We start from the raw sequence: 24316 nt of genomic DNA, 5'->3' as shown, positions 1-24316 counted from the left end.
CATTTTTTTTGTACGAGATTACATCATTTATGAATTGTTGGAAAAGGGACCATTATACATATAGCATATCATATAACATTCATAGTTCCTGAAAGAGGTGTTTAATGGCTTACTGCGCTTTAATGGAGCAAATGAATGACGCAAGTTAGATTTTCAGAAATCGACATACCCTCATGTTGACCAGTTCCATTTTCATTTAAGAAGTCAAAACATCTCTGCTAGCTGTAGAAATTTGCCTATTCACAGATTTTTTTTGTTTGGGGGGGGGGGGGGGGGGGGGTCCTCCATTATTCGCTAAAAACTCACTCATTTGCTATTTGGCAAAGCCATGTCTAATATAAAAATATCACTTGGGCGCTATCTTGTGCCATCTTGGTGCCAAGGAACTATGTTGAAGTGGAGCTTTATTTAGTCAGGCCATAGCCTTGTTTAATAGAAAAAATATATATTTTTAGCACCATCTTTGTGGCATATACAGGGAAATACGCAAAGGTTTTCACTAATCACGGCAGGGCACGGTCTGGGGTGGTTAATTGTACTGAGACTATATAAAAATGGAGGTCATTTTACAACCTGCGCATTGTGCAAATAAACTGGATTTTGAAGGGTTAAAAAAAATGAAAGCATATCAAAATTGGCCCCAAACAAGCTGAAAGGGTTCCATATCTTTTCTTTACACTATACACTACATACCTGACTATTTGTGTGAACATGGGACCAACACAGCATAAACCAAACATTTGGACTACACTGTGTAAAAAATTATTGACTAAAAATAGCCACAAAAAACAGCTCAAAGGGGAGGAAAATCCAACAAAGCCTGAGGTTAAATAAATTCACTGTAGACTTTTTGTTTTGGTTTTGCGGCCACTGGCTGCTTAAAAAGGAAGGTCAGAGGTTTTCTCTCCAGGTGCTGATCAGCTGTTCAGCCAAGCGGCAACCACAGGTAAAAAAAAAAAAAAGAATCTTGGAATTTTGGCTGTACTTTTTCTTCATTCCTTATGCCTATGTGACTCCAACTACAATCGACCAAGTCCTGATGTGTTTTTTCCACACTTGGCCCATAAAGATGATTGTGACGATTGCGTTCCTCACCGAGTGGCTCGGCTCTGTGCGTGTCATTGGGTGTCTTCTTGCAGATGTAAGGCAGAGCAGACTCGCAGGAAAGACTCTGCCAGAGTCCGTCAGGGCCGGAGTTGTACACGCCACACTGTCGGTTGTCCTCCAGAGGGCTGGCCGGCAGCGCTGGTGGAATCGCAGAAGAACAGAAGCAATTTGATCGCGGGAACGCTGAAGGGCTTTCACACGTGTTATTCCGCACCAAAGTTGTTTTTGTTATTACTCCGGTCTTCTCGTCCTCCCCCGTTTCTCCGCCTATTCAAGCCCTTCCAACTTTAACATATTCCGTACAGCTGGGAAACCATTTTCCACATTCCCCCCCCCCCCAAAATTCAAAATTGTCTCTCAATTCCACATTTCCATGAAAATAATTCCCCATGAAATGAATGGAGGTGTGTTTCAAATGTAACTTATCCATCCATAATTCAGGCCTTATCCAACGGATTCAACTATTCCAACGTCAAACTGTTCAGCTCATGTAGGATGTCGACCCTTGGAAAATAATTTTCCCATTCCCCAAATTCACATGTCTTCATTATTCTTATTTTCCATTCCCACATTGCCAAATCGAGACAGACATTTTACATATTGACCTCCATCTGTCGCATTTCTTGACTGATTCCAACTTCTTGTCTGACATTGGACATTTGTTGGCACCAAACCCAACACAGTGCATCATTTGGTGGAATTGCTTTTCAGCTTTCACGCGATTACATTTAATCCCAGCACAAAAAATAGACATTACCCAATCCCGTATCACCAAATTGTTCATACCTGTTGTGAAATGAACCAACGACAGAGGTGCGCCATCAGACCACTGCCACCCCCGACCGGCCTTCAAGTGGTTGAGCCCGATCCACACCATTGCTCCAACGCTATCCATCCGATCTAACACGAACCCAACAAGTGTCAGTTCATGAGCTTCTCCCGTCTTCTAATTTAAGTGCAAAATCAGCTTGTACATCAATTAGGAATTGAGTTGTGGTCTTGATCTTGGTGACAAATTGATGGTTAATCTGGTTGAGTTTCTTGAAAACCAACCCAAAACAACTCGGTGACCCATGTACTGTACACGTACAACATACAGTCATATTTGGTCCTGATTCCTGCCAGTATGGTCCAACAGATGCATACCTCTGATGTACCTGTGCTCTGCCAAGCTGGTGATGCTGAGCAGATTGCCACCCTGAGCCTGACATGTCAGCATGGCTTGACTCCACGTGAGGATGGTGTACAGGTTGAACTGATAGCAAGCACGCAGCTCGTGGTTCGACTCCCAGAAATGCTCACAACTGTAATCTAGCATGGAAAACATGGTGTTTTTTTTTTTTTTTTTGGGCTTCACGGAGAGCCAAGCAGTAAGGTACGGGCGAGAGCATTTACCATGCACGGGACAGAAACCCCACTTTTCTGCCTCGTCATATCTGGTGGTGGTCGAGCACCACGGAAGATGATCTTCGCGGCCCTCAGTGGTGCACTCCGAGTACCATTTGTTGTTGTAGTTGAAGGGCAACGCACAGGGCATGCCGTGTGCATTTCCCAATAAAGTGTGGATATCTGCAAAGACACAGTAGGAAATCAACTCAACGACAAAGGGCTCATTTGCGCTCACTGGGACTGTTTTTTGTGGGGTTTTTTCACCTTCATATGGATTTGAGCAGGGCCCCTCTCTCGCCGTGTTGAACCGTTTCCACTCATGATAAGAGTTTCTCTTCACCACCACCAAATTTCCAGCCACGGCCACCTTCCACCGGGATGCTCCGTACAGCATGTTCCCTCTGCAGCGCCACCACAGTACGGGAAGGTCCGCGTCGCACCGAAAGGTTCCCAGGGGCCGCGTGGCGTCGGACATGTTGAGGCCCAGGCACGTGTGGGTGCCCAAGTTGAAGAGGCGATGGTGGGAGACCCACTTCCACAGCATGCGGCGGGTGGGACGACGACAGTCTCGGAGCACGAGGTCGGATTGTTCCACTGTGACACAGCGCTGGAGCAGGGTGCTCTCCAAGGCGAAAAGACCCTTTCCTACAGAGATGCATGGAGGAGACATTGGGTTGTGCTAAATTATCGGGGTTGTAAACAATTGACAGTTAAAAAAAAATAATAATAATAATAATAATTTGTAATTAGGTCCAGTAAATTTGTCTGTACTTTTTTTTATTTGTGAATAATAATAATAATAATAATAATAAACAATCCATAATAAAACAATTCAATAAAAGTGGTTTATGAAGAAAATGCACTTGAATGAATCAGTAGTTCTGTTTTTAACAGGGGTATTTGTATTTATTTTTTTTCTTTTACACAAGTACTGTATATGTGCTTCTACTTAAGTACAAAGTGTGAATACTTTTGCTCCCTCTGAAAAATGACCATAAAAACATAAACATATGTTGTGTGAATGTACATTCAATCGCTCTCGGATTTTAATGATTTTAATTTTAAAATAGCTCTCATGAGGTTATGAACTAAAACTATAGTCCCATCTCCATTTTACCTAGTAAGTATACAATGTGAGTACTTTTGCCAGCTCTCAACAATATCCACTCCAAACATTAAAATACACCTTAACAGTTCAACAGTTTCAAAATACACATCGGTAAAAAGTAGTGGAAAAAAATGCAATAAAAGTGCAGTACTTTTTGACTGCCTTTTTTTTTTTTACTGAATAGAGGAGATGAATCAGTAATTCTAGTTTGACAAGTTTTGTTTTTTTTTTACACAAGGAGCCTGTGTGTACTTCCACTCAAGTACAGAGTGTGCGTACTCTGTATCAGATGTCAACATCCCGACCCGCTGCACACTTTCTTCTCCACTTTTTACATATCTACGACACTAATGGCTGCTTGTTTTGTTTTTTTGTTTTTTTTATTGTTTTTTCATTTTTTTTTTATTTTTTTATTTTGCACTACCAGCAATGTTACTTACTGTAAAACTCGGTCATTTCGTCGTGCTCCAAAACCTCGCCGTCGACGTCCTCCTCCTGGGCGGAACACGTACAAGTTTTCAGCAACAACAAAGTTACCCAAATAGCCGCCACCACGTCCACGTCCATGCAACGCAACAACATTTCGACGGCGGGTTAATATGCCAATATGTCTAAACATTCCGAGAATCCAGTTCTGGAAGTCAACAACTAGTTGTTCGCTCGTCGTCGTCGTTTCCCCCCCCACCCCACCCACTCACTCACTCGCACTAAAAATTCAGCAGAAGACTTTCTAGAGTTTCGGTGGGGGGCTGCAACGTCACCTCTGACGGAGGACGCTGGAGAAAAGAATGGAATGGATGGAAAATGTGTGGATGGATGAATGACACAGAAAGAGGATAGGATAGATAGATAGATAGATAGATAGATAGATAGATAGATAGATAGATAGATAGATAGTACAAGCTGGACAGTTTCTCTCAGGGGTGTACTCACCTTTGTTGCCAGCAGTGTGCGGACATTTCATTTGCACTGTTACGCAAGCTGTGCACTCATCGCATTTGCATTGCGCGTTTTTTATTTTATTTCTCCAGTGTTGTCCCATAAAAAAAGAGACACAGTACAATCATAAAATATTGACTTATATTTGTTTTTTTCTGTGTACTGTAGATAGAAATTGAAATAAAAAAAACATTAAAAATAAAAACCTTGGGCCACACCATTGCATTTTATTATCAACACTGAAGGCTCAGTTTTAATTTACAATAAGCGAAAATCATAAACTTGACGTTTACATTCATTGGATGAACATGACATGGCATGACATTTTTTTTTTTCAGTAGTCGACCACTCAAACATGTTTGGCGTTCTCTCTCTCAGCTGCGTGTTGCCATGTCGACGACAACAGACGGCAGAGCTCGGTGTGCATTTGCACCTGCAGGCAAACTGCAGTTAAACAGCAGCAAATGTTGCGACACACACTCATGTCTGTTCACAGGCTTGGCGGTAATTCTGCGTCTCACGTCTCTGGACCAAATCCAGAGTTTCATGCAGTAGTACAAAAAAAAAAAAAGCATAGAAATATCACATTCCCATCGTAACACACATACACGCACATACTGTACGCTCACACGAACCAAGACTAAGTGCACTCAGATGCCGGTCGGCGTTGCCTCCAGCTCATCGTCAGTAGTGATCCATGGCAATCATCTTGTCCCGTTCTCTGTTCTTGTACGTAACATTTTTAAAGGTAGATGTCGAGCTTCTGAACAGTGGGTTGGTCCCCTGAGTCGAAGCACAAAAACACAGAGAGCACAAATAATGGGATCAAACAAACAAGACGAAGATTGAACCTATTTGCTGGAAAACATTTTTGGGCGCTCAGGCCAAAATATTATGCTTAAGTGAGGTGAGGAGCTTCATTGGGTCATTTGCCTCCATCTTGTGGCATCTGGAGGCAATTCAATACGAAATAGGTATTCCAGAATCTCACCGACTGCCATTTGGCCTTTGCCATCTCAGCCTCAAACTTGGCCACCTCTTTACGGTCGTGAACTGAGACCAGCACTTTCCAAACAGCCAGCAGGATCAGTCCGATGCACACAATGGAAAGTGAGACCCCCAGGATGATCATGGGGATGTCGGGCGGTTCGGGACAACCTGGGACAGAATACAAGGTCAAACTTCAATGTGCGGGGGCGGAGCTACGATGGCGGTGAAGCAACACCCGGAGATGTGATATAATAACAATATAATAATACTCACAAAGAACGACACCGATTCAAAGATCGACTAATATTATTGTGGCTTACGGATTTTAGCTGCGTCCGTCCCCGTTTAAATCCGTATGTCTGCACTATACAAGGTGGCCTGGGCTTACACATCCGAGGGAGCAGCACGATGTCCATTCAATTGAAGCCCAAAATGTGGCATAAACTGTTTCATTCTTGAAATGATGATGCAATTACGTAATTGCTTTTTTTTTGTTGTTTTTTTTTTAAATCTATCCATCTACAGATTGCGTCTACTTTGTTGCCAGACTTACCGTACATGTGAAGATTGTAGACTGTCGTCGAGTCCCCGCCGAGCACACCGAACGAGATCCAGCACTCATTTTCCGACATCATTGTGCATCGCGTCGAGGCGCTCTTGTCCACTTCTGAAAGGAAATTGGAACATATATAATGAGCCCATCAATGAATTGTATATCATCTTCCCTCTCAACAATCTGGCGAGAATGTAAAAGGATATCCTCGCCTCTCTTGTGCTGTCAGTGTGATTTCCATATCAAAGACGACAATCTGTGTGTGTGTGTGTGTGTGTGTGTGCCAGCACTATTGTGTTTCGCATCTGAAGCCTGAAAAATCCGCACTGATGATCAGATAGCGCTCTCAGCTTGCACAAGTATAGCGTGTTTAAAATAATCTCTTCTTTAAAGGACGCCACGCTTCGGCGGCTGTTCACATGCGCCACAATTGCTGGGCCTGTATGACAAGGTAAAGAATATGGCCGCCGTTGTCCGCCACTGTCGGAAAGGACACGGCTCGCAATCTAATTGAGTAGTGCTTCTCGGACGTTGTGCAACCAAGTACCAGCAAATACAGTAGCCAGTAGGCCTACGGGTTCATCAAAAATGAGTCAGACATTTTCGTTCTAAAAGGTATATTTCATATTATTGTAAGCCATTGTAGCATGACGCACAGTTTGAGCATTAACACTGTGATCGAATATGGGAATATTTAAAAAAAGAGTACTTTTATAAGTGTTAAATTAAAATGTATTGCAGAAAATGGATGGCTGTAATACAGTTGGAACAACATTAAATTGAACTATAAGTCCAATTATAAAAGATGCATGTTTTACAGTTACTTATTTACATAAAATAGGGCATATTTTGCTATACGCAAAGCCAAAACAACAACATAAACGTGTAACTTAGCACACAGTGTTTTCTCAAGTTAAAAGTGGGGTGAAATATCTGTTTGGGCAGACACAGACTACAATGCATGATAAAGCTGCTGTTTTTCGTAGACTGAAATGTAAACACGAGTCACGCGTCAATATGAGTCACTTTGGCAAGCCCAATAGACGACTTTGTGTCCAGTCAGATCGAAAGGTCCCTGGTTCGATTCCGGGTCTTGACAGCTCAAAAGTGTTTTTTGCCTTTAGCTCAAGTTTGTGGAAAGCTGTTGGATGTCTTTGATCTCCAGTTTAAGGTATGCTCTTTGTCCTCACTATTAAAACAATTCGGTGCACCAGTATAACAACTGTCTTACTAGTAACACTTTTGCACTACTACTGCCAGTTTTGGCTTACTGGTATGCAATTAAACCTTCCTAGCAAGCTAATTTGCTGCAGAAATAACACTACTCGGCCCAACTAGTAGGCATGTGTCATGCACTAGTAGCCTCCTGGACCCTACTAGTACCTGCTGTCGTGTTGATGTAAATCTTGGGGAGACTGCAGTTTTGCTCACACAGCTCAGCATCCTCTTTTGCTCGGAGATGACACTCTACACATGTCCTGTTGTGAAAATAGGAGATCCCACATACTGTAAGTGTCTAAAGAAGCTTCAGTCAAGGGCATTAAAGTATCCCCCCCCCTCCCTCCCCCCCCCCCAAAAAAAAAAATCAGTTTTCCCAAGGCCATCCCTCTCCTCTTTAACTAAGCTATCAAATGGCACGAGAGGCAACAGCTGCTTTGCAATAGCGAAAGGAAATCCTTCAGTTCAGTGTTGAGGACATGAGTTGCCTTTTGATGTCACCTGCAGGACGCAGACACATGTGAACAAGGGAACCAGAACCTGATATGCTACTCAGGAGACAATGCAGATCAAACTGATTGTGTGGTGTAAGGATACGCATTTTCTTACACATTTAAAACACATTTTCTAGGCACACATAGTATGTTCCAGGTCAATTTTCAAAAAAAAAAAAAAAAAAGTAGTTTGAAACAATCTGATGTCCTATTTGACCCAATACTTGACTTCTCAGGATGTGTGTGTTCCCACCTTGCTATAGAACAGGCATCGCCACACGTGGGGCACCTCTCACACAAATCCCCCGATGCTCCCGGTACCAAGCAGACACACCGGCCACACTCGCACTTGCCCCGGCCGCTGCACAGGACTCCATCTTGGGAAAGGCACGCCTCGCTGCTGCTGCTACAGTTACAGTGCTCCCCCGTCCAACCACTTTGACAGCGGCACTCTCCGCAGTCACACTCTCCGTGGCCTAAAACACAAGCACGCCAAAGTGAAAATACCTCGCCGCAGAAAGTCATAAATAAGCCATTGGATGAATCGACGGAAATGCAATTGCTCACCTCCACAGAGTTCCCCACGGAAGCGAACGCATGAGTAGTTGTCACACTCGCAGTAAGGTCCGTAGATGTGACCAAAGCTGGATGTGTCACACACACACTCCCCGCAGTAGCATTGCCCCTGACCGCTGCATATGTCGCTCTCGTTGTTTGCGGCGCAGTTAGTCAACAATGCACTTTCCTCATTGCATTCGCACTCCGCTCCCGAGAAGCCCGGCTGACACGCGCACACGCCACAGTGGAAAGTCCCCTGGCCCTCCGCGCACCGGCTGCTGTTGTCGGCTTCGGGAGGCCTCAGGCACTCGCAGGAACATATAGACTCCAATTCTATGTCCAAAGTGTCCTGCAGACCCACTGGCTTTAAGGAGAAGCGTCTGTGTCCCGACAGGCATCCTGGAAGCTCGACGGACACGTTGAACAGCACCTACGGGTGGAGAGGATATAGGCAATGTAATGGATCATGAGAGCACATTCTGATTGTTACAAAAAGTACAGCCAGACAGCCAATTTAATGTTTACGATCATCAAACAAATGCAAGCAAGCTACCCGGCCCTGTGTGGAAAAAGTAGTGGCCCCTAACCCTATTAACTGGTTGGGCCACCCTCAGCAGCAACAACTGAAATCAAGCGTTTTCTATAACTGGCAATGAGTCATTCACATCTCTGTGGAGATATTTTGGCCCCCTCCTTCCTTGCAGAATTGTTTTTGCAATTGCATAACCCAAGTGCGCTTCAGCTTGAAGTCACAAACTGATGGCTGAACATTCTCCTCTAGGATGTCCTAGTAAAGAGCAGAATTCATGGAACTATTAGTCCCATGTCGTCCAGGTCCTGAAGGAGCTGAACAGCCCCAGACCATTGCACTTCCACCACCATGTTTGACTGTGGGCATGCTGTTCATTTTTTTGAAATGCTGTTTTACATTTACGCCAGATGTAAAGATACCCACAACTTCCAAAAAGTTCAACTTTCATCTCGTCAGTCTTTTGAATGTTCTCCAAAAAGTCTTGGGAATCATTCAGATCTTTTTTTTTTTTTTTTTTTTGCAAAAGTAAATTAGCCTCTATGTTCATTTTGGTCAAGGAGTGGTTTTTCCTCCTGGAACTCTGCCATGGATGCCGTTTTTGCCTGTCGCTTCCTTATATTGTTGAGACATGAACCCTGACCTTAGCTGAAGCAAGGGAGGCCTGCAGTTCTTTTGATGTTGTTCTGGTTTCCTTTGTGACGTCGATGAGCCGTCACTGTGCTCTTGGGGTGATTCTTGTTCGCCACTATTCCAGGTTTTCTCCATTTGTGGATAATGGGTCTCACCGTGGTTCACTGGAGTCCTACAGCTTTACAAATGGCTTTGCCTTTCCAGACTGATTGATCGCAATTTATTTCTCATCTGTTTTTGAATTTCTTTGGATCGTGGCTTTCTGAGAGCTTTTGCCCAACTTCATTTTGTCACACAGGTTCTATTTAAGTGATTTCTTGATTGACATACATTTTTCACACATGGTCAGGTAGCTGAGAGTAGTTGAGAAGGGGGAAAATACTTTTTCATGGCACTGTATGCGGTGCTAACTTCTGGACACAAGTACTTGAATGTGAATACAACTGACCGTCTCTCCAGGTTTGACGTTAGAACACCGTTTGAGGTCCGGAAGGAATGTACCATTTGGACAAATAGCAGCAAAGGACATCCTTAGCTCTTCTGTGTCTCCAAGGACCTCCAGTTCAATTTCTGATCGGAGCTCCTGCAAAATCGGTTTTATAATAAAGAAAAACCCAACTTCTTTGTCCACGAAACATGAAAATCACCACACTCAACTGTCATCATTAAGCAGACGTTCCAGGTATTGTAAGGTCAATTTCACTTTGTGGTCACCTGTAACGTGCAAAGCCTCCTGTCTTTTTCTCCCTATTAGGGTGAGTCATCATCCCAGGTGTGCTGGGTTGTAAAAATAACCTGAGGGAAGACTGATGGCTCACCACAGTTTGAGGAAAGACGTAGTTTGACAAATGAACCGTGTGACAAACTGTCTGAGTGCTTCGAGTCTTTAACATTGTGTTACTTGAATGCCTACAATGTTTTCTGTGTTCCTTAGTTAGACAAAGGTGAAAACAACAGAAGTGTGAAAAAGGTCTAGTAGCATATTCTACTATATATTGTTCAGACTGCTTTCCATGATGTATTTGGATACGCTAACCGCTAAGATAAGCGAGTCCCCATCTCTTGGTCACATTGAAGTTAGTAGACAGGCCGCAATTGTTTACAAATCACATAACTGTCACTAACGGATGGGAAACTCACCACCGTGAGCCGGGTTTACACAAAGGCGTAACAAGGAAGCACAAAGTGGCCGAGAAAAATGAGTAAGACACGTTCGGATCAAACAGCCGGGACAAGACAAGACTTGCAGTTAAACCTGCCGACGCGCATTCCCGGTTGGTGTAAGGAAGCGTGATGGGAGGAAAAAAATAAAAGAGGGATTGGGAAAGTTCTCCCAACCACAAACAACTTTTCCCTTCCACACTTACTCACTTTGTACGCCGTTAAAATCAGTTCCAGGATGTTGCGAGAATCTGTGGCCACGACTCCTACGGTGGCACCAGGTATGAGATTTGCATAGTTCTATGAAAGTGGGGAGGTGGGGTGGGGGGGGGGGGGGGCACCAAAAGCATGAATACATATCTAAGCTGGTACAGTCCGATCTTCAGTACAGTGAACCAATCGCGGTTCATCTTTCGCGTCCCCGCTATACAGTGGAGTTTTAAGCACTAATTTATGGTATGTACTCTCTTTGTATGTGTTGCGCGTTAAAGTAGCAATTGTATGAACGATTAGAATGACCGTAACATCAGTGCTAGTTTCCAGGAGCCCCGTCTATGAGATGGAAGCGTCCATTTATACCTATTTATAACTAAGTAAAAAACATATTTTTCATATCGTCACTGTCAGGTGGAAACCTGCCATGTCCAAATTTGGTCAATTTCATATTTTTTCACCAAGCCATACTTTTAAAAATGACTGCCCAATCCAAAGTGTTGGAAATGGTTTGACAATGCATCATGAATGGCTCAACAAACATTTGCTCCTTTTTTTTGGTTTGTTCTCCTGAAAAGTGATGGATTTGGAGATGAGGGCCTGCGATGAACGCGGATTCACTGTATTACGATAACGTGTATCTTTTTTTTTTTTTTTTTTTTTTTTACAAGGAATAGCTTACTTCATAGTTTTGCTTCTGATTTTCTGTCACGGCAAATATCAATAAGATATTGTTTTCCACTACTTTGTCAATCAGCTGGCCCAGGCTTGGATACTCCTGGGGAGAAAAATGCACAGCGTGATGTTGCAGGGGTGATTACTGTGGAGGGTTCGCATGAATAAAATGAAGATGGAAGGGCTGAAAACCTGCTCCGTGGACATGGAGTATTCGTTACTCTCGTCCAGGTGACACTGGCCGTCGTTGGGAATGACGATGCCGGCCATTTTACTGTCCATCCCAAAATGTGAGTCAGCATCACTGACAAACACCAGCAAACGCATGGAATCATTCCTCCAACCTATCCTGCCCTGTCAGGAGAACATCGTTGGTCTTGCTCACTTTTTGGAGATCCTGAATCGTACACTTGTCTTGAAATGTCAACCTTACCCCGCAAACAGCTGCCTGCATGACGGCGTCGAAGCCGCACTCTGGGAGGTCAATGTTTGCCGACACGCGCTGCATCGAGATCATCTCGTTGAACTTGTCCGTGTTGCTTGTCAGGGACAAGACGTGCTTGTAGCCGAATGTCGGTAAGCAGGTCACATCGACGCTGCTGTAACACACACACAAAAAAAGCTTTTCAATTACGTTCACTCTTAATTATCATCTCTACAAACCTTTTGGGGGGCTACGAGGTCCCAGGGAGAAACTAGTTATCGCTGAGACTTTGGCTAGAGGAGTTTCAAGACACAAAGTAGAGAAACGCAAGTCCTGAATCTTAAGGCAATTTACAGGACAGACCACAGCTACAACAAAAGAAAAAAACATTGCTAAAGTCTTGGATGTTTCGGGTTTTTTTTTTTTATCGATTTCCTTAAAAAAATGTAAATGAACCAGTAAATAGTTGTACAGAGAAGATGGCAAGACTGTCCGGTAACGTAGCAGCCACTTCTAAAGACGCAGACGGAAAACCGAACCTCCATCATCGTGTTTGTGGAAGGCATTTTCGCAAAGGAATGTATGAAATATTTGTTGTCTTTGAGTAATTTAACCCATCGTAATGGCTAGCCTGCTAGTAGATGATAGCGTGCTATCCATTTCAGCGTCAAAAGAGCAAGTCTGTGCCATTAACCCGAGGAACCCAAAAAAATAATCAAGTAAATTAAGGCCGGCGTTCTGTCTGCGTTCCGAACAAATTTTCCTCCCGTCTCATCCTCTTTTCAACTCGACGTTCAAAGGAAATCTAAAATCATCATTCAAACGATTCACCCGTTTTTGCCTTGGTCAGATGACATGTTTACTAACGCTGCCATCGATGAAAGCTTTTGCCACCTGGAATCTCCACTTTCATGGAGAAATCTCACCCAGGTCTTCTAAATATGATTTGGGATTTTTAACGCTAACAGAGCGGCGATGTTAAAAGGCAGGACAGTAGAACCGGCCACCCATGTCCTACCTGCAAGGGTTGGCGAGCTCTTCTTCTGTGATCTTGATGAAGGGCAGAACGGGTTTTTCCACAAAAGAACCAAAGCCCATCCGAAATTTACTGGTGCGGTTGGCCATTTCCTTGGATAGGGTGGAGCCAAGGTCCTTGATCGTGTTCAGATCATCGATCATGGATGCGGACAAGTCCATCAGGTAGTAGAGGTCCACAGGGTAGTCTTCAGTGTGCTGGATTTTCACCTGGAAAGTCACCTGACTGCCTGTCCAAAATAAAACCAATATGCTCCATCGAGAGCTAAGGAAGAGCGATCCCTGAACATGAAAGTTGCATACCGGGTCGTAGCTTGAGTGCCATTTTCTGCGGCGAGATCTGAGTGAGGTTCATGTTGCCACTCTTCTTCCCAAGCGGTTGATCCCGGAGGATTTCTCCCTCGGAAACGGGAAACTCCAACAGGCTCGCTGCACATCCTTTCTCCAGCAAGCGTTCTGGCGTGTTACATCTTTCGCTGACTGACAACCAGTTTGTGAAATTCTGAGAAACGAAGAATTTGGAGATCATGTAATGCTGCTGCTGCAAAAAAAAAAAAAAAAAAAAAAAAAAAATGTTGTGTGGTTTAGGATGCTGCTGCCTACCTCCTGTGTACACCAGGCACAGTGTGGACCAAGTTGGAGACACACATCACAAGTCACAGCGCTACTAGCTGAACATGAACCTGCATTACACACACGCGCGCACAAAATATAATCACTTATAATCACAAAATATAATCACAATTCATACAGCGGTGGTACCTTGACTTACAAGTTTCATTTGTTCCGTGACCAAGCCTATAACTCAGTTGACTCGTATTTTGAAATGAATTGAAATCCCAATTACTCATTAGCAAGCATTTTTTTTGTTACGTGTTTACATTAAGGAATTATTGCACTGCATTTTATATGTAAACATTACGATAAAAGGATTCAAAGAAATACACTGATCTAAGTGTAATTGCTGTATATTGGGACAAGCCAAAATCTGTGTGTGTTACGTTATTCGCGCTTAATGAAGTTGTCTACTTTTTTCCAATTGTAATTAAGCGGTGACTAAGTTTTTTTTTTCCTGAGCTTCGAGTGCCTGCGTCAATTCAACTGGAAGTGACAAACAAACAGCTTGACGCAAGCACGCCGTGCCTCTTATAACTCTTGAGAGTCTTGTCAGTTCCTCAAAGTGATGTTTACACGAGAGTTTACTGTTTCTTAAAAGCGCGAGAACAGCGAACCCTTAAAAAGCTGTGTTTCAATAAATTGAATTGTGTTTGGATGTGCTTACATCACATATTGCTATATTGCTGATACCAAAAAAAAAAAAAAAAAAAAAGTAGGCCGTATGAGGGACTAGACCCCATATAAGGATAATTGTTATCTAATGCCACTTGCACTCTTTGTTTACACTTTACACACACAATACACACATAAATATACATATACACACACGTTGTGCTCACCCTCCACAGCGGTGATCCAGTAGCAGAGAATCAGGCCCAGTAGGAGAAGCCCCATTTAGTTAGTCCGTGACGTGACTTCAACTTGTCTCATATTTACACGCGTGCAAGGCGTGCGAGGCCAGCTTTGTGCCTTCTGCGCTTCTCCAACGAAGGCGGAGCGGGGGAGACGCGCCGCCGCGCACTTTTACCTGGGAAAAGAGGAGGAGGAGGAGAAAGAGGAGGAGAAAAAAGAGGTGAGTCGCGGCCTCACCTGGGCTTCCTTTTATGTTCACTTCCGCAGACCACTAACTCCTCAACTTGTACGTGCGCTACATTCTTATTGAGGAAGCTTCAGAAAAAGTCACACTTAACTTGCATACTGACGAAATAAATAAATTAAAAAAAAGTCTGACTCACGCGCACGCACCCTAGAGCAGGGATGGCGATGTCATTTTTTTTTAATGTATTTTTTTTTTTTTGCCAAGGGCCACATTCCCTCAGAGGGCCATTATGAATGAAAATAATCACGTATCATCTCATTAGATCGTTATTTATGCACAATTTCGCTTGCAAGAGATTGCATTTGCATTGGATTCAGAAGTCACGGGAAATAGTGACAACCACATTTTTTTTTTTTTTGTAGGAAACAACTTTTCCAATACATATTAGGAAAGGATTTGGTGGGAGGGAAATGCGTGTGATTTCATAAGGGAAGAATAAAAATGCAATTTTTCTGTCCAGAGTTTCTTCCAAATTGAAAAGAAATGAACAGAAACCGAGTAGACATGCTTTAGTCCCATCCACATATAATTACATATACAGTAAATAAATACATAATTGTAATTTTATAAATAATGATATCGTGTACCACGCACCAGGGGGTGAACCTACCACTAGGCAAGCACGGGCAGTCCCAGAGATTTTAAGGGGTCCAGTTGACTTTGATTTCAAGAAATTGTTATTGTTTTCGTCTTAATTCAAACATATCGAAATGCTTAATCCAACATGGCTGTTTCGAGTGCTCCCGCTGCGCACGCGCAGACTTGATTCAGGAAGAGGGTCGAAAAACGAAATCGTTGGCGCATTTTGAGTGGGAATGGAGTGAAGGCGACGAGAGGAAAAACAAACAGTTTTCATTAAAACTACCAACAGTGGCGGTTCTAAACACAACATTGTGTTTCCCCCCCCCCCCCCCCCCCCACCCGTGTCCCCCAAAATTGCCTGTCACTATATGTCGCTGAACAAAGATACAATAATCAACAATAAATCATTTTAGAATGTAATAATGTAAGAAAATAATCTTTCATGGTATCTGTCCATACACTCACCAGAGACATTAGGAACACCTTCACGGTCTAATTCCGTCCCACAGAAGAGCGCATGTATGAAAATTCCTTGACAAAGTTGTTGATGAGGCTCACTTTAAATTGAGAATCGGCTATTTCAAGTCGTGGTGGTGCAACGTAGTGTGGAGTATGTGAAGCACAAGTGTTCAGTCGTAGGAGCGGTGAACTTTGACAAAAGGCCGACAAGCCACGCCGTTTGTAAATAACGCCTTTCTTGCCTTATTGCTAAGGCACAAAACAGGAGATCAATTATTAACAACACCAGCGACCTGAATATGAATCATAGTCTCGCCAGACATTTGTCAGCGTTTACTTTTAACTTCCTTTGAAAAAAAAAAGCACCCCCGCCAATGAGGAGAGGACGGCGGGGCTGGGAGGTGTTGAACTGTTAACACCTGCGGGGCAAATATCAATGCATTTCTCCACTGGCAGGGATCTCTCCGTTCAGCACCGCGCCCCAGTCAATGTATGTGGGGGGGGGTCCCATCCATCTGTCAGCCCACAATCCAACCCGCTCCACCCCACCCTACTAATCACACTCCGCAGGCAAAGCACTTAGTTCATATCCTCAATGTGCCGCTCGTTACTAACATGTAATTGTTTTGATATTCTTGATATTGGAAAATGGCTATCTTTGATATTGTTGACCTCAAAATCTAATCCTGTGTGCTACTAGTACTATTATTGACATTATACATTTCTAACTAATTGCATGCAGATGTCAAGAAGTGACACTAGTAACATGTAAAATTGTCCTACTAGTGTGCGGAAATGTCAGACAGTTGTTCTAACGAGTAGTCCATGGACAATTGGTGCTACTAGTATGGTCCCGAAAGCTATTAGTAGTAGTAGACAGATGCTTACTAGTCGGGTTTAGTGGTGTTACTAGTGCAGAACAGTTGTTTACTAGTAAGGTGTAATGGTATACAAGTAGGCACTACTGGTTGTATAAAACACTAGTGACTAGTGAGACACAACTACTAGTGCTGCCGAGTCATTGTACGAGTGCTGAATTGTTTCCGGGCGACATAGAGTCCTAGTACATTTCTGCTCCTTTAACGACAGTTTACCTCTCTCACTTCACATCCGCTTTCAAGGAATTACCTGAGCAAAATGGAAACAGAACAACGTCCATATTTTTATGTTTTCTAGATGTGCATATCATGAGCTGACTTCTAAAGATTAGTCACTCATTCAAATTCAGCATGCCATGAAGTTATTCTTTCCCAAATCACAAGGTTCTCTTACCGGCGTACCAGAGATGGCTGCAATGTTCGCGCTCACCTTCAGGGGCGTCGTGTGAAAACATGCTGGCCCGCCGTCGTCGTCCTCGCTGTCATCCGGTGGAAAAATGGCGAGAAGTGGGGCCGCATCAGGGCGGAACATTCACTCCAGCGCTATTGTATCTCAGCGCTGTGGTCAGAGAAACAGAAAAGCCATTGTAACGGCGCCCTTTATGAAGCATGGGTGACCCCGCTGCCCAACGTGGGTGACGATGTGTGTGTGCGTGTGAGATGATAATGAGTGACAGTAGCAACTGTTGCCTGCGAGAGTTCCAATCTCCGCTTCTCACTCACTCACTCACTCACTCACAGAAGAAAGTGTAAAAGTGGAGTGCATTTATTCCATTAACTTTCAGGTCCGTGCACTAGTACGCTCGTTTTCCACACTAATAAGACAATTCAGCGCACGAGCAGAATGACTGTATCTTACTAGGGACATTTTTCACTATAATGCCACTTTTCGCCTACTAGTACGCAATTGTCGTTCCTGGAACCTACGGGTAGCACTAAAATGCCCACTAGAAGTTTTGCCTCACTAGTAGCATGTAGTTGTCATGCTAGTTTGCAATCGTTGTCCACAAATGTGTGGAAATGTTACACCGTACTGGAAGGCAGTAGTTGAAAAATGTTACTAGTAAGATGGTCTACTAGTGCAGAATTGTCTCACTAGTGAGGACAAAGACTATTAGTGCAATACAATTGCTAGTACGCTATTCGATGTCTTTGATATCCCGCTTAACGTCCATGCAGTAGTGTACGAACCCTTTCATCGATTTGTCTCAGGTGCACCAAAAAAAAAAAAAAAAAGACTTCTCTCACGCACTAAAAACTCTCACTCAAACAATAAATCCTCTCACACAATAAAACACACACAAACAGACACCCAAAAACTTTTCGCACACAAAAAATACTCACACACACTAAAAAACGCTATTCGATTTCCTTGATAAGCTCTGTGTACTAGTACACATTTTGTCTCACACACAAAAACTCTCATACATACGTCTGCGAGTCAAAAATTCTGGGGTAAAGTTTTTGGAGATCGTGAGAGATTTTCTTGACGTAGATGAGTGCTTTTAGTGCGAGGTTTATATTTGGTGTGACTTTTTTTTTTTGTTGGTGTGAGATTCGATTTTTTGGTGAGTTTTGTTGTGAACAAATAAATAGTCTGCATAAAACGAAAAAAAAAAATTCTTTACAAATAAGATTGAATTTAAATTAAAAACAATTCATTGATCCATATTTTGCCTTGTGAAGACCAATAGAAATGTCCTTATTTAGGTCAACTTAAAATTGTGTAACTTGACAAAAGGTAATAAAACAGTCTCTAACAAAATAATTTGAATTTTTACTCCAAAATAAAACAAAATATTTTTACCTGTAATGGTAATTATTGCTTATTTCCTAACTGAAAAAAAACAAATATAGTCACTTTTATTTGACAATATTTATATTCTTACTTTGCGTTAAAGTACTTTTTTTAACTAAGACAAAGTAATACTTTTGATTGGGCTCAAAATAAAGGTTAAGTTTTGAACTAAGCCTGCGTTATACAGTACAACGCATTTCATACACAAAGTAGCTCAATGTGCTTTACAGGATTAAAAGCATTTTAAAAATAAAGAGAAAAATAAAAAGCAGCTTAAAAATATTTACAAAGATCACATCACCGCACGTAGCTGTGCCATGTGCATGATCTGGAGTATAGTTGATAATCAATATTTATCTAAAAACAGGACAAAAACACACACAAAAAAAGCAAATAAAATACGTCATACCAGAAACGCTGTTTATTTATTGTATTAACGTGTGCCGAACGCGCCAGATTTATTGTGCTAGTCTAACTTGTCTTGCTCTGACCAACCAATCAGGGGATGGGAAAAATGCTGACATCACTGAGGGCCAGTGCTGTGGCCCTGTGAGGATGAATCTGAAATCTGATTGGTTCAAGAACCAGTTCCATTGCTAATATAGTTGAAGTTACACAGGTCTGATAGGCCCCTGGCAGATTAGATTGACATAGCAACACATACAGGCTGAAATCCGATTGGGCAAAAACAATGACATCCACAAGCACATACAGCACTGCAAGCAGTACGACCAAGAAAGTATGAAAAGAATAGGCGGTCGGGAATAATTGAATATCATTTCACAGGTTGTAAATGTAGGTCAGTGCTTCTTATCGTGTTGACCACCACTGGGCCTATTTCTCAAGAACATATCATATATATGACAAAAAAAGATGATCTGGCTTCTCGGTGTGACAACGATAGGCCAATGACAGGAGATAACAGTCATCCTTCAAGGCATCCCACGTGTTGAATTACCGATTTTATCACACTAAATAAACCAGATTGGACACCGAGGTGGCCCCCACCCTCCCGGCCCCTCTTTTCATGTCGGTGCCCCGTGTCTAACCTTGGGCTTTCTCGAGGGATCAGTGCCATGTGTCCCTTCAGCTGTGGTGAATTAAAACGAGAGAGAGAGAGAGAGAGAGAGAGAGAGCGATACTTGGCATGTTCCACGTGTTCACAGGCTTGATGCCATTAACAAAGGAATGTGATTGACATCTGTGTGTGTTTTGGGCAGATGAAATGTGTGTGTGTGTGTGTGTGTATTCCTGGAGATGACATTGAATGGTGCGTCTCACAAAAACACACGCATGCACACGCGCAGACAAAAGAATGCTGCATTAATTTGTGTGAGTGTCATAAATACAGTGCCCTTGTGTAACGAGACAAAAGAGCAACAGTGCGTTGTGAACAATGACAGAAAACACACACACATCAAAAAAAAAACAAAAAAAAAAGATCTGTTAGTCACCCCGAATCCTCTTACTAAAACCAAAAGCCTCTTACACAGAGGGGAAAAAAACAATCATCATCATATTTTCTCATCATTTTTGTCGCTGTGAGAGTAAAAAAAAAAAAACCACAGAGCTGTATGAGTTGCTGGTAATAACAAAACAAAAAAAAAACAAGAAACCTCACACTCACCCAAAAAAAAAACCAACGTATTTTTTCTGGGTGGGATCTTTTTTTTGTCATTAATTGTGTGTGCAAGAGGTTTTTGGTACGTGAAAACTTTTTTTTTTCCTGCTGTGTGAGTGTTGTGCTGTGTTTTTTGGGGTGTTTGAGTGTTTTCTTTGTGTGTGAGAGTTTTTTTTTTTTTTTAGGTGCGTGAGCAATTTCAGTGAGTGTTAGAGCTTTTATGTTTGTGTGAGAGGTTTTTTTGGGGTGTTTTTGAGGTTTTTGGGAATGAGTTTTAATGTGGGAGGTTTGTAGTGTGTGTGCGTGTGAGTGAGGTTCTTGGTGTGCGTGATTTTTTTTGCGTGTGAGGTATTTGTTCCTGAATTTTGGGGTTGTATGAGTTTGCTGGTTGTGTGAAAGATTATTAGTGTGAGGTTTTTTTAATGTGCGTGAAACTTTTTCTGTTGAGTGGGAGTTTGTTTTTTTTGTGTGTGAAAAGTTTGTGTGAGTTTTTTGTTTTGGTTCCTGTGAGAGAATTTTCTGTGTGCCTGCGAAGTTTTTTTTATCTGCGTGAAAGTTTTTCTGTTGTGTGCGAGTTATTTTCTGGTGTGTGAGTTTTTTTTTTTTTGGTGTGTGAGGTTTGTTGTTATGAGTGAGATATTTTGTGGGTGTGAGTGTCTCTGTGTGTGTATGTGAGAGAGTTTCTTGGTGTGTGTTTTTTGTGTGACGTTTTTTTTGGTCTGTGTAGTTTTTTTTGTATGTGTAAGAGGTTTGTTATAATGTGAGTTTTTTTTTTATGTGTGTGAGAGTTCCTTTCTAAGTGTGATTTTTTTTGGTGTGAGGTATGTTGTTTGTGAGGTTTTTTTGTGTGAGAGCGAGAGTTTTTTTTTGGGTGCATGTAAGTGTTTTCTTTTGTGAGCAAGGTTTTTTGTTTTGTTTAAGAGGTTTTCTGGTGTGTTTTTTTGTGTGTGTGTGTTGAGAGTTTCATGTTGTGTATGAGTTTTGGTGAGAGAGTAGTTACGTTATTTTCAGCCTACACCGCACCTCATACAGGACTGCGGGTGACACGTTCTATTCAACGGCATCTCCAGAAATCCAAGTTCCATCACTTTGTACTCGTGAGTGCGAGTGTGTGTGTCAGGGTCCGTTGTGGGTCCGACAGAGGGTGCGATTGCTAATCTCGCACCCAGGTGCTTGTGATCCCCTTTTGACTGGTAAGAGATGGAGCACGGTGCCTTTATGTCTCAGGCATCAGCTGCGCCTAAGTCGGAGCTTAAGTCGGGAGATCCGGCCTAAGAGTTATAAATCTACCGTGGCTGCGTGCCACAAATAGTGCAACGGGAAAAAGGTTTTGGGGAATGAGCTCACACACACACACACACACACACACGCACGCACACACACACGCACACACACACACACACACGTTGCACTTGTTGCCCATCTGACTGACTGAATATAGATTGCCCTCAAAAGATCAAAGGTTACTGTGTAAAGACTCCACCGCAGTGTCTCAGTCTGGGAGTGAACAGCGCCCTCTCCTGGTAGACAACGTGCATCGCTCATGCAGACGCTCGAATGGTTCATATTGGGCTCAATGATGACGTAGCATGAAGGTTTCGACACAATTCACATGAAAAATAACATCTATTGTGTGATATGATACTTCACGGGAAATATTGCTAAGGATGCCCATTTCTATGCCTTTCTGTGACTCTTCCAGTCTCTCTGTATTTGGCAATCTTATGATCCAACTACTTTTGACACCCCTGAAAATGGAATACGAGTGGAATCAACATACAAAATCTACTATGGTAAATAGTAGACAGTTTTAGTAGAAATTAAGATGTGGGTCTTTCCTCGAACGTCTGCAGTTGGCTGCCGTTCGCCTCTTAACTGGAACACGTAAGAGGGAGCGCATAACTCAAGTCCCTACATTTCATACATTTCTATTCCTTGGTGTTCAACACAGCATCTGACTCGGGCCCTTATTTTAGTGTCTTATGTTTTTAGCTATGTTGCTGTTTTATCATTTTTAAATTATGTTCAATTGTGATGTTTTATGTTCACTATGAATTTGTATACAGAACTTGGTTTCAGCTGCAGTTGTTTATAAAGGTTCTCTAAATTGACTTTTTGTTGAATGTACATATAACGGCTGTAATTCCTAAATGGTAAATATAGCTCAATTTAAGAGGCCAGTCTTCCCTCAAACGTCTCCAGTTGTTCCAAAAATGCTGCTGCTCGTCTTTCGACTGGAGCACGTAAGAGGGAGCATGGAGTTGCCTTTTGCCTCTTAAATTGAAAGTCTAAACTTCAATACCATTGTTGATTGCTTCGTAACAAATACACTGTGCTGGCAAAAAAAAAAAAAAAGCCAAATCATAACTTGTCAGTTTCCAACAACGAGGCTGCATTAAACAGACTCCGACATTGTCAGAGAAGAAGTCTTTTATTCAGCACGGTTTCAAATGTTTCCAAAGGAGAGAGCAAGGAGATGATTGTTTGAGTCAGTTGAGGGTGACAGGGCAAACAATGAGGATCAAATGTACAAGTTTCCCCCACCCCCTCCCATTTTAATTCCCCCCGAGCAATAAACGTTTCACAATGTGAAATCCCCTGCAGTAAGAGCCTGGCTACTGAAGTATTTAAGTAGTCCAACCTGAACTTCATAGCTATGACTTTTTCTTTCATGTGTCATAGCGTCAAGTTCACCTTTAAACAAGTCAACTTGAGGGGGAAAAAAAAAAAAAAGCGAAGCAAACAATACAAATCACTTGGGTTTTTTTTCTTTTCCTCTTTGGGCACCAATTTATATATATATATTTTAAAAAAAACATTCTACCACTGTCCATCAAGCATTACCACTCATGTAACTTCTAATTGCAGTTTGGAATAAAATACTGCATTAAAAATAAGATCCCATCACGTACCACTCATTCATATCCTGTTTTGTTTTGGCTTTTTTGTTTTGTTTTGTTTTTGCATAAAAGACAGTTCTGCTACTGGTAAGCTTTTAAAGAGCTTCACAGCAACAGTTTTGACCTATAGTGACCTTAAAAACAGAGAAACTTTCAGGGGGCAGTGGTGTGTTCCATTGACAAAAGGTTCACCAAAGAAACGCATGGAGCCTGCATTTATTTGCTGACGGCGCTAAAGTGAAGTAATTCGCTAAATCAGGTGTCAAACTCATTTTCATCATGGGCCACATCGAAGTTATGTTTCCCTCAGAGGGCTTTTATGACTGTGAAAACCATATAAATGCATAATCGCCTCATCATATCACACAACTGCCTCTGCCTTTCATTGCTCATTTACTTATGACAACACAATGAATTTCAAATCAGAAGTCATGGAAAATAGTGACAACCGAATACACTGCTCACAAAAATGTTTGGATTATTGGAGTTTCAGGTGAAATTTCAGAAAGGAATCTAAAATGCTGTACAACCTCTACAGGTGAACCTAATTTGACCTCTAAATTTTTGTTCCTTGTTTCACAAAATTCACAACAGCTGTTTGAGCCATGAACATTTCCAAGGACATCCACCTCTCGGCCTTTCTGTTACTCTTCCAGTCTCTCGGTCGCAACCTGCTGATGACACGAAGATCAGCGGCCACTTCTTGAGCTTAGTGACATGTTTTCAAGTCCTCTTCATCCTAATTTGGAGAAGGTCAAATTAAGTTCACCTGCAAATGTTATAGCACATTTTAGGTTCATCTTGAAATTTCACCCGAAGCCCTATAACACAAACTTTTTGTACTACTACCACCACTGATGAAAACACCAAACTCTTAGAGCAGGCATTTGCGCAAAGCCAGGTAAAGTCTATCCGGAGGGTTGCACTGAAAGGCTTCAAGCAGGAAGATTACAATGCGCAAAAACCTGAGGCGTAAATTGTACTATGCAATGTACGTTGGCGAGCCACAGACGAGGGAATAATATGCTTACCAAAACAGAAACCTATGCTGCCAAATGATGATGATGGCCTCACATCTGTCCCAATGATTTCTTCTATGAAATACATTTAAAAAAAGGAAGTGTATCATGACTTTTGGGATTAAGTAGGAATTTGGTAAAAAAAAAAAAAAATTATAATAATAATAATGCTTGTAATATCGATTTTAAAAAATGAAGAAAATGCAATTTTGTGAGATTTTCTGCCAAGATTAATAGAACAAATCCATTCAGCAAGAAACAGGAAGACTCTTTGTTTGCTTGTGGGCCACAAAAAAATATATATACTGTAAGTGGT

At 42.1% G+C, this 24316-nt stretch overlaps 2 protein-coding genes across 5 annotated transcripts in view; both read right to left on the bottom strand.

The window, feature by feature from the left end:
• Window positions 1-4316, bottom strand: part of pla2r1 (phospholipase A2 receptor 1) — a 28114-nt gene extending 23798 nt beyond the window's left edge. Inside the window, exons 1-6 of one of the 3 annotated variants that reach the window (XR_009785329.1) lie at window positions 4045-4316; window positions 2761-3141; window positions 2503-2676; window positions 2254-2418; window positions 1894-2007; window positions 1096-1245 (exon numbers count right to left, since the gene is read on the bottom strand). Coding sequence is in view for 1 of the 3 variants with exons in the window: in XM_061753107.1 (XP_061609091.1) it covers window positions 1096-1245; window positions 1894-2007; window positions 2254-2418; window positions 2503-2676; window positions 2761-3141; window positions 4045-4186 (1126 nt within the window). In the remaining 2 variants the exon portion in view is untranslated. The remainder of the gene's footprint in view (window positions 1-1095; window positions 1246-1893; window positions 2008-2253; window positions 2419-2502; window positions 2677-2760; window positions 3142-4044) is intronic. The other 2 variants (XR_009785328.1, XM_061753107.1) reach the window with 2 other exon arrangements.
• A 434-nt stretch (window positions 4317-4750) lies between these two features.
• itgb6 (integrin, beta 6) lies at window positions 4751-15910 on the bottom strand. 2 transcript variants are annotated; one of them, XM_061753131.1, is made up of 15 exons: window positions 14484-14671; window positions 13630-13709; window positions 13330-13528; window positions 13010-13256; window positions 12001-12166; window positions 11760-11921; window positions 11575-11670; window positions 10890-10979; window positions 9967-10101; window positions 8366-8786; window positions 8052-8274; window positions 7470-7564; window positions 6087-6200; window positions 5535-5701; window positions 4751-5326 (listed from the first exon to the last, which is right to left on the bottom strand). In XM_061753131.1, the coding sequence occupies exons 1-15, from the start codon at window positions 14536-14538 to the stop codon at window positions 5228-5230; spliced, it is 2349 nt and encodes a 782-aa protein (XP_061609115.1). In that variant the 5' UTR covers window positions 14539-14671; the 3' UTR covers window positions 4751-5227. The 2 variants fall into 2 exon arrangements, 1 of the variants encoding a protein (XP_061609115.1); XR_009785330.1 differs by lacking the exons at window positions 4751-5326; window positions 7470-7564 and adding an exon at window positions 15791-15910 and having other exon boundaries at window positions 5562-5701.
• Between the last annotated feature and the right edge of the window lie 8406 nt (window positions 15911-24316).

Source organism: Phyllopteryx taeniolatus, chromosome 2 (genome assembly GCF_024500385.1).
Source record: "Phyllopteryx taeniolatus isolate TA_2022b chromosome 2, UOR_Ptae_1.2, whole genome shotgun sequence".
Lineage (NCBI taxonomy): Eukaryota > Metazoa > Chordata > Actinopteri > Syngnathiformes > Syngnathidae > Phyllopteryx > Phyllopteryx taeniolatus.
This window is presented reverse-complemented; position numbering and strand designations above follow the sequence as displayed.

Coding starts and splice junctions, on each gene's coding strand:
- itgb6 (XM_061753131.1), bottom strand. CDS start 14,538: ATGGGGCTTCTCCTACTGGGCCTGATTCTCTGCTACTGGATCACCGCT. Junction 13,257..13,329: donor GGCACTCAAGCTACGACCCG/GTATGCAACTTT, acceptor TATTTTGGACAG/GCAGTCAGGTGACTTTCCAG. Junction 8,275..8,365: donor CCGTGGGGAACTCTGTGGAG/GTGAGCAATTGC, acceptor CTTGTGTTTTAG/GCCACGGAGAGTGTGACTGC.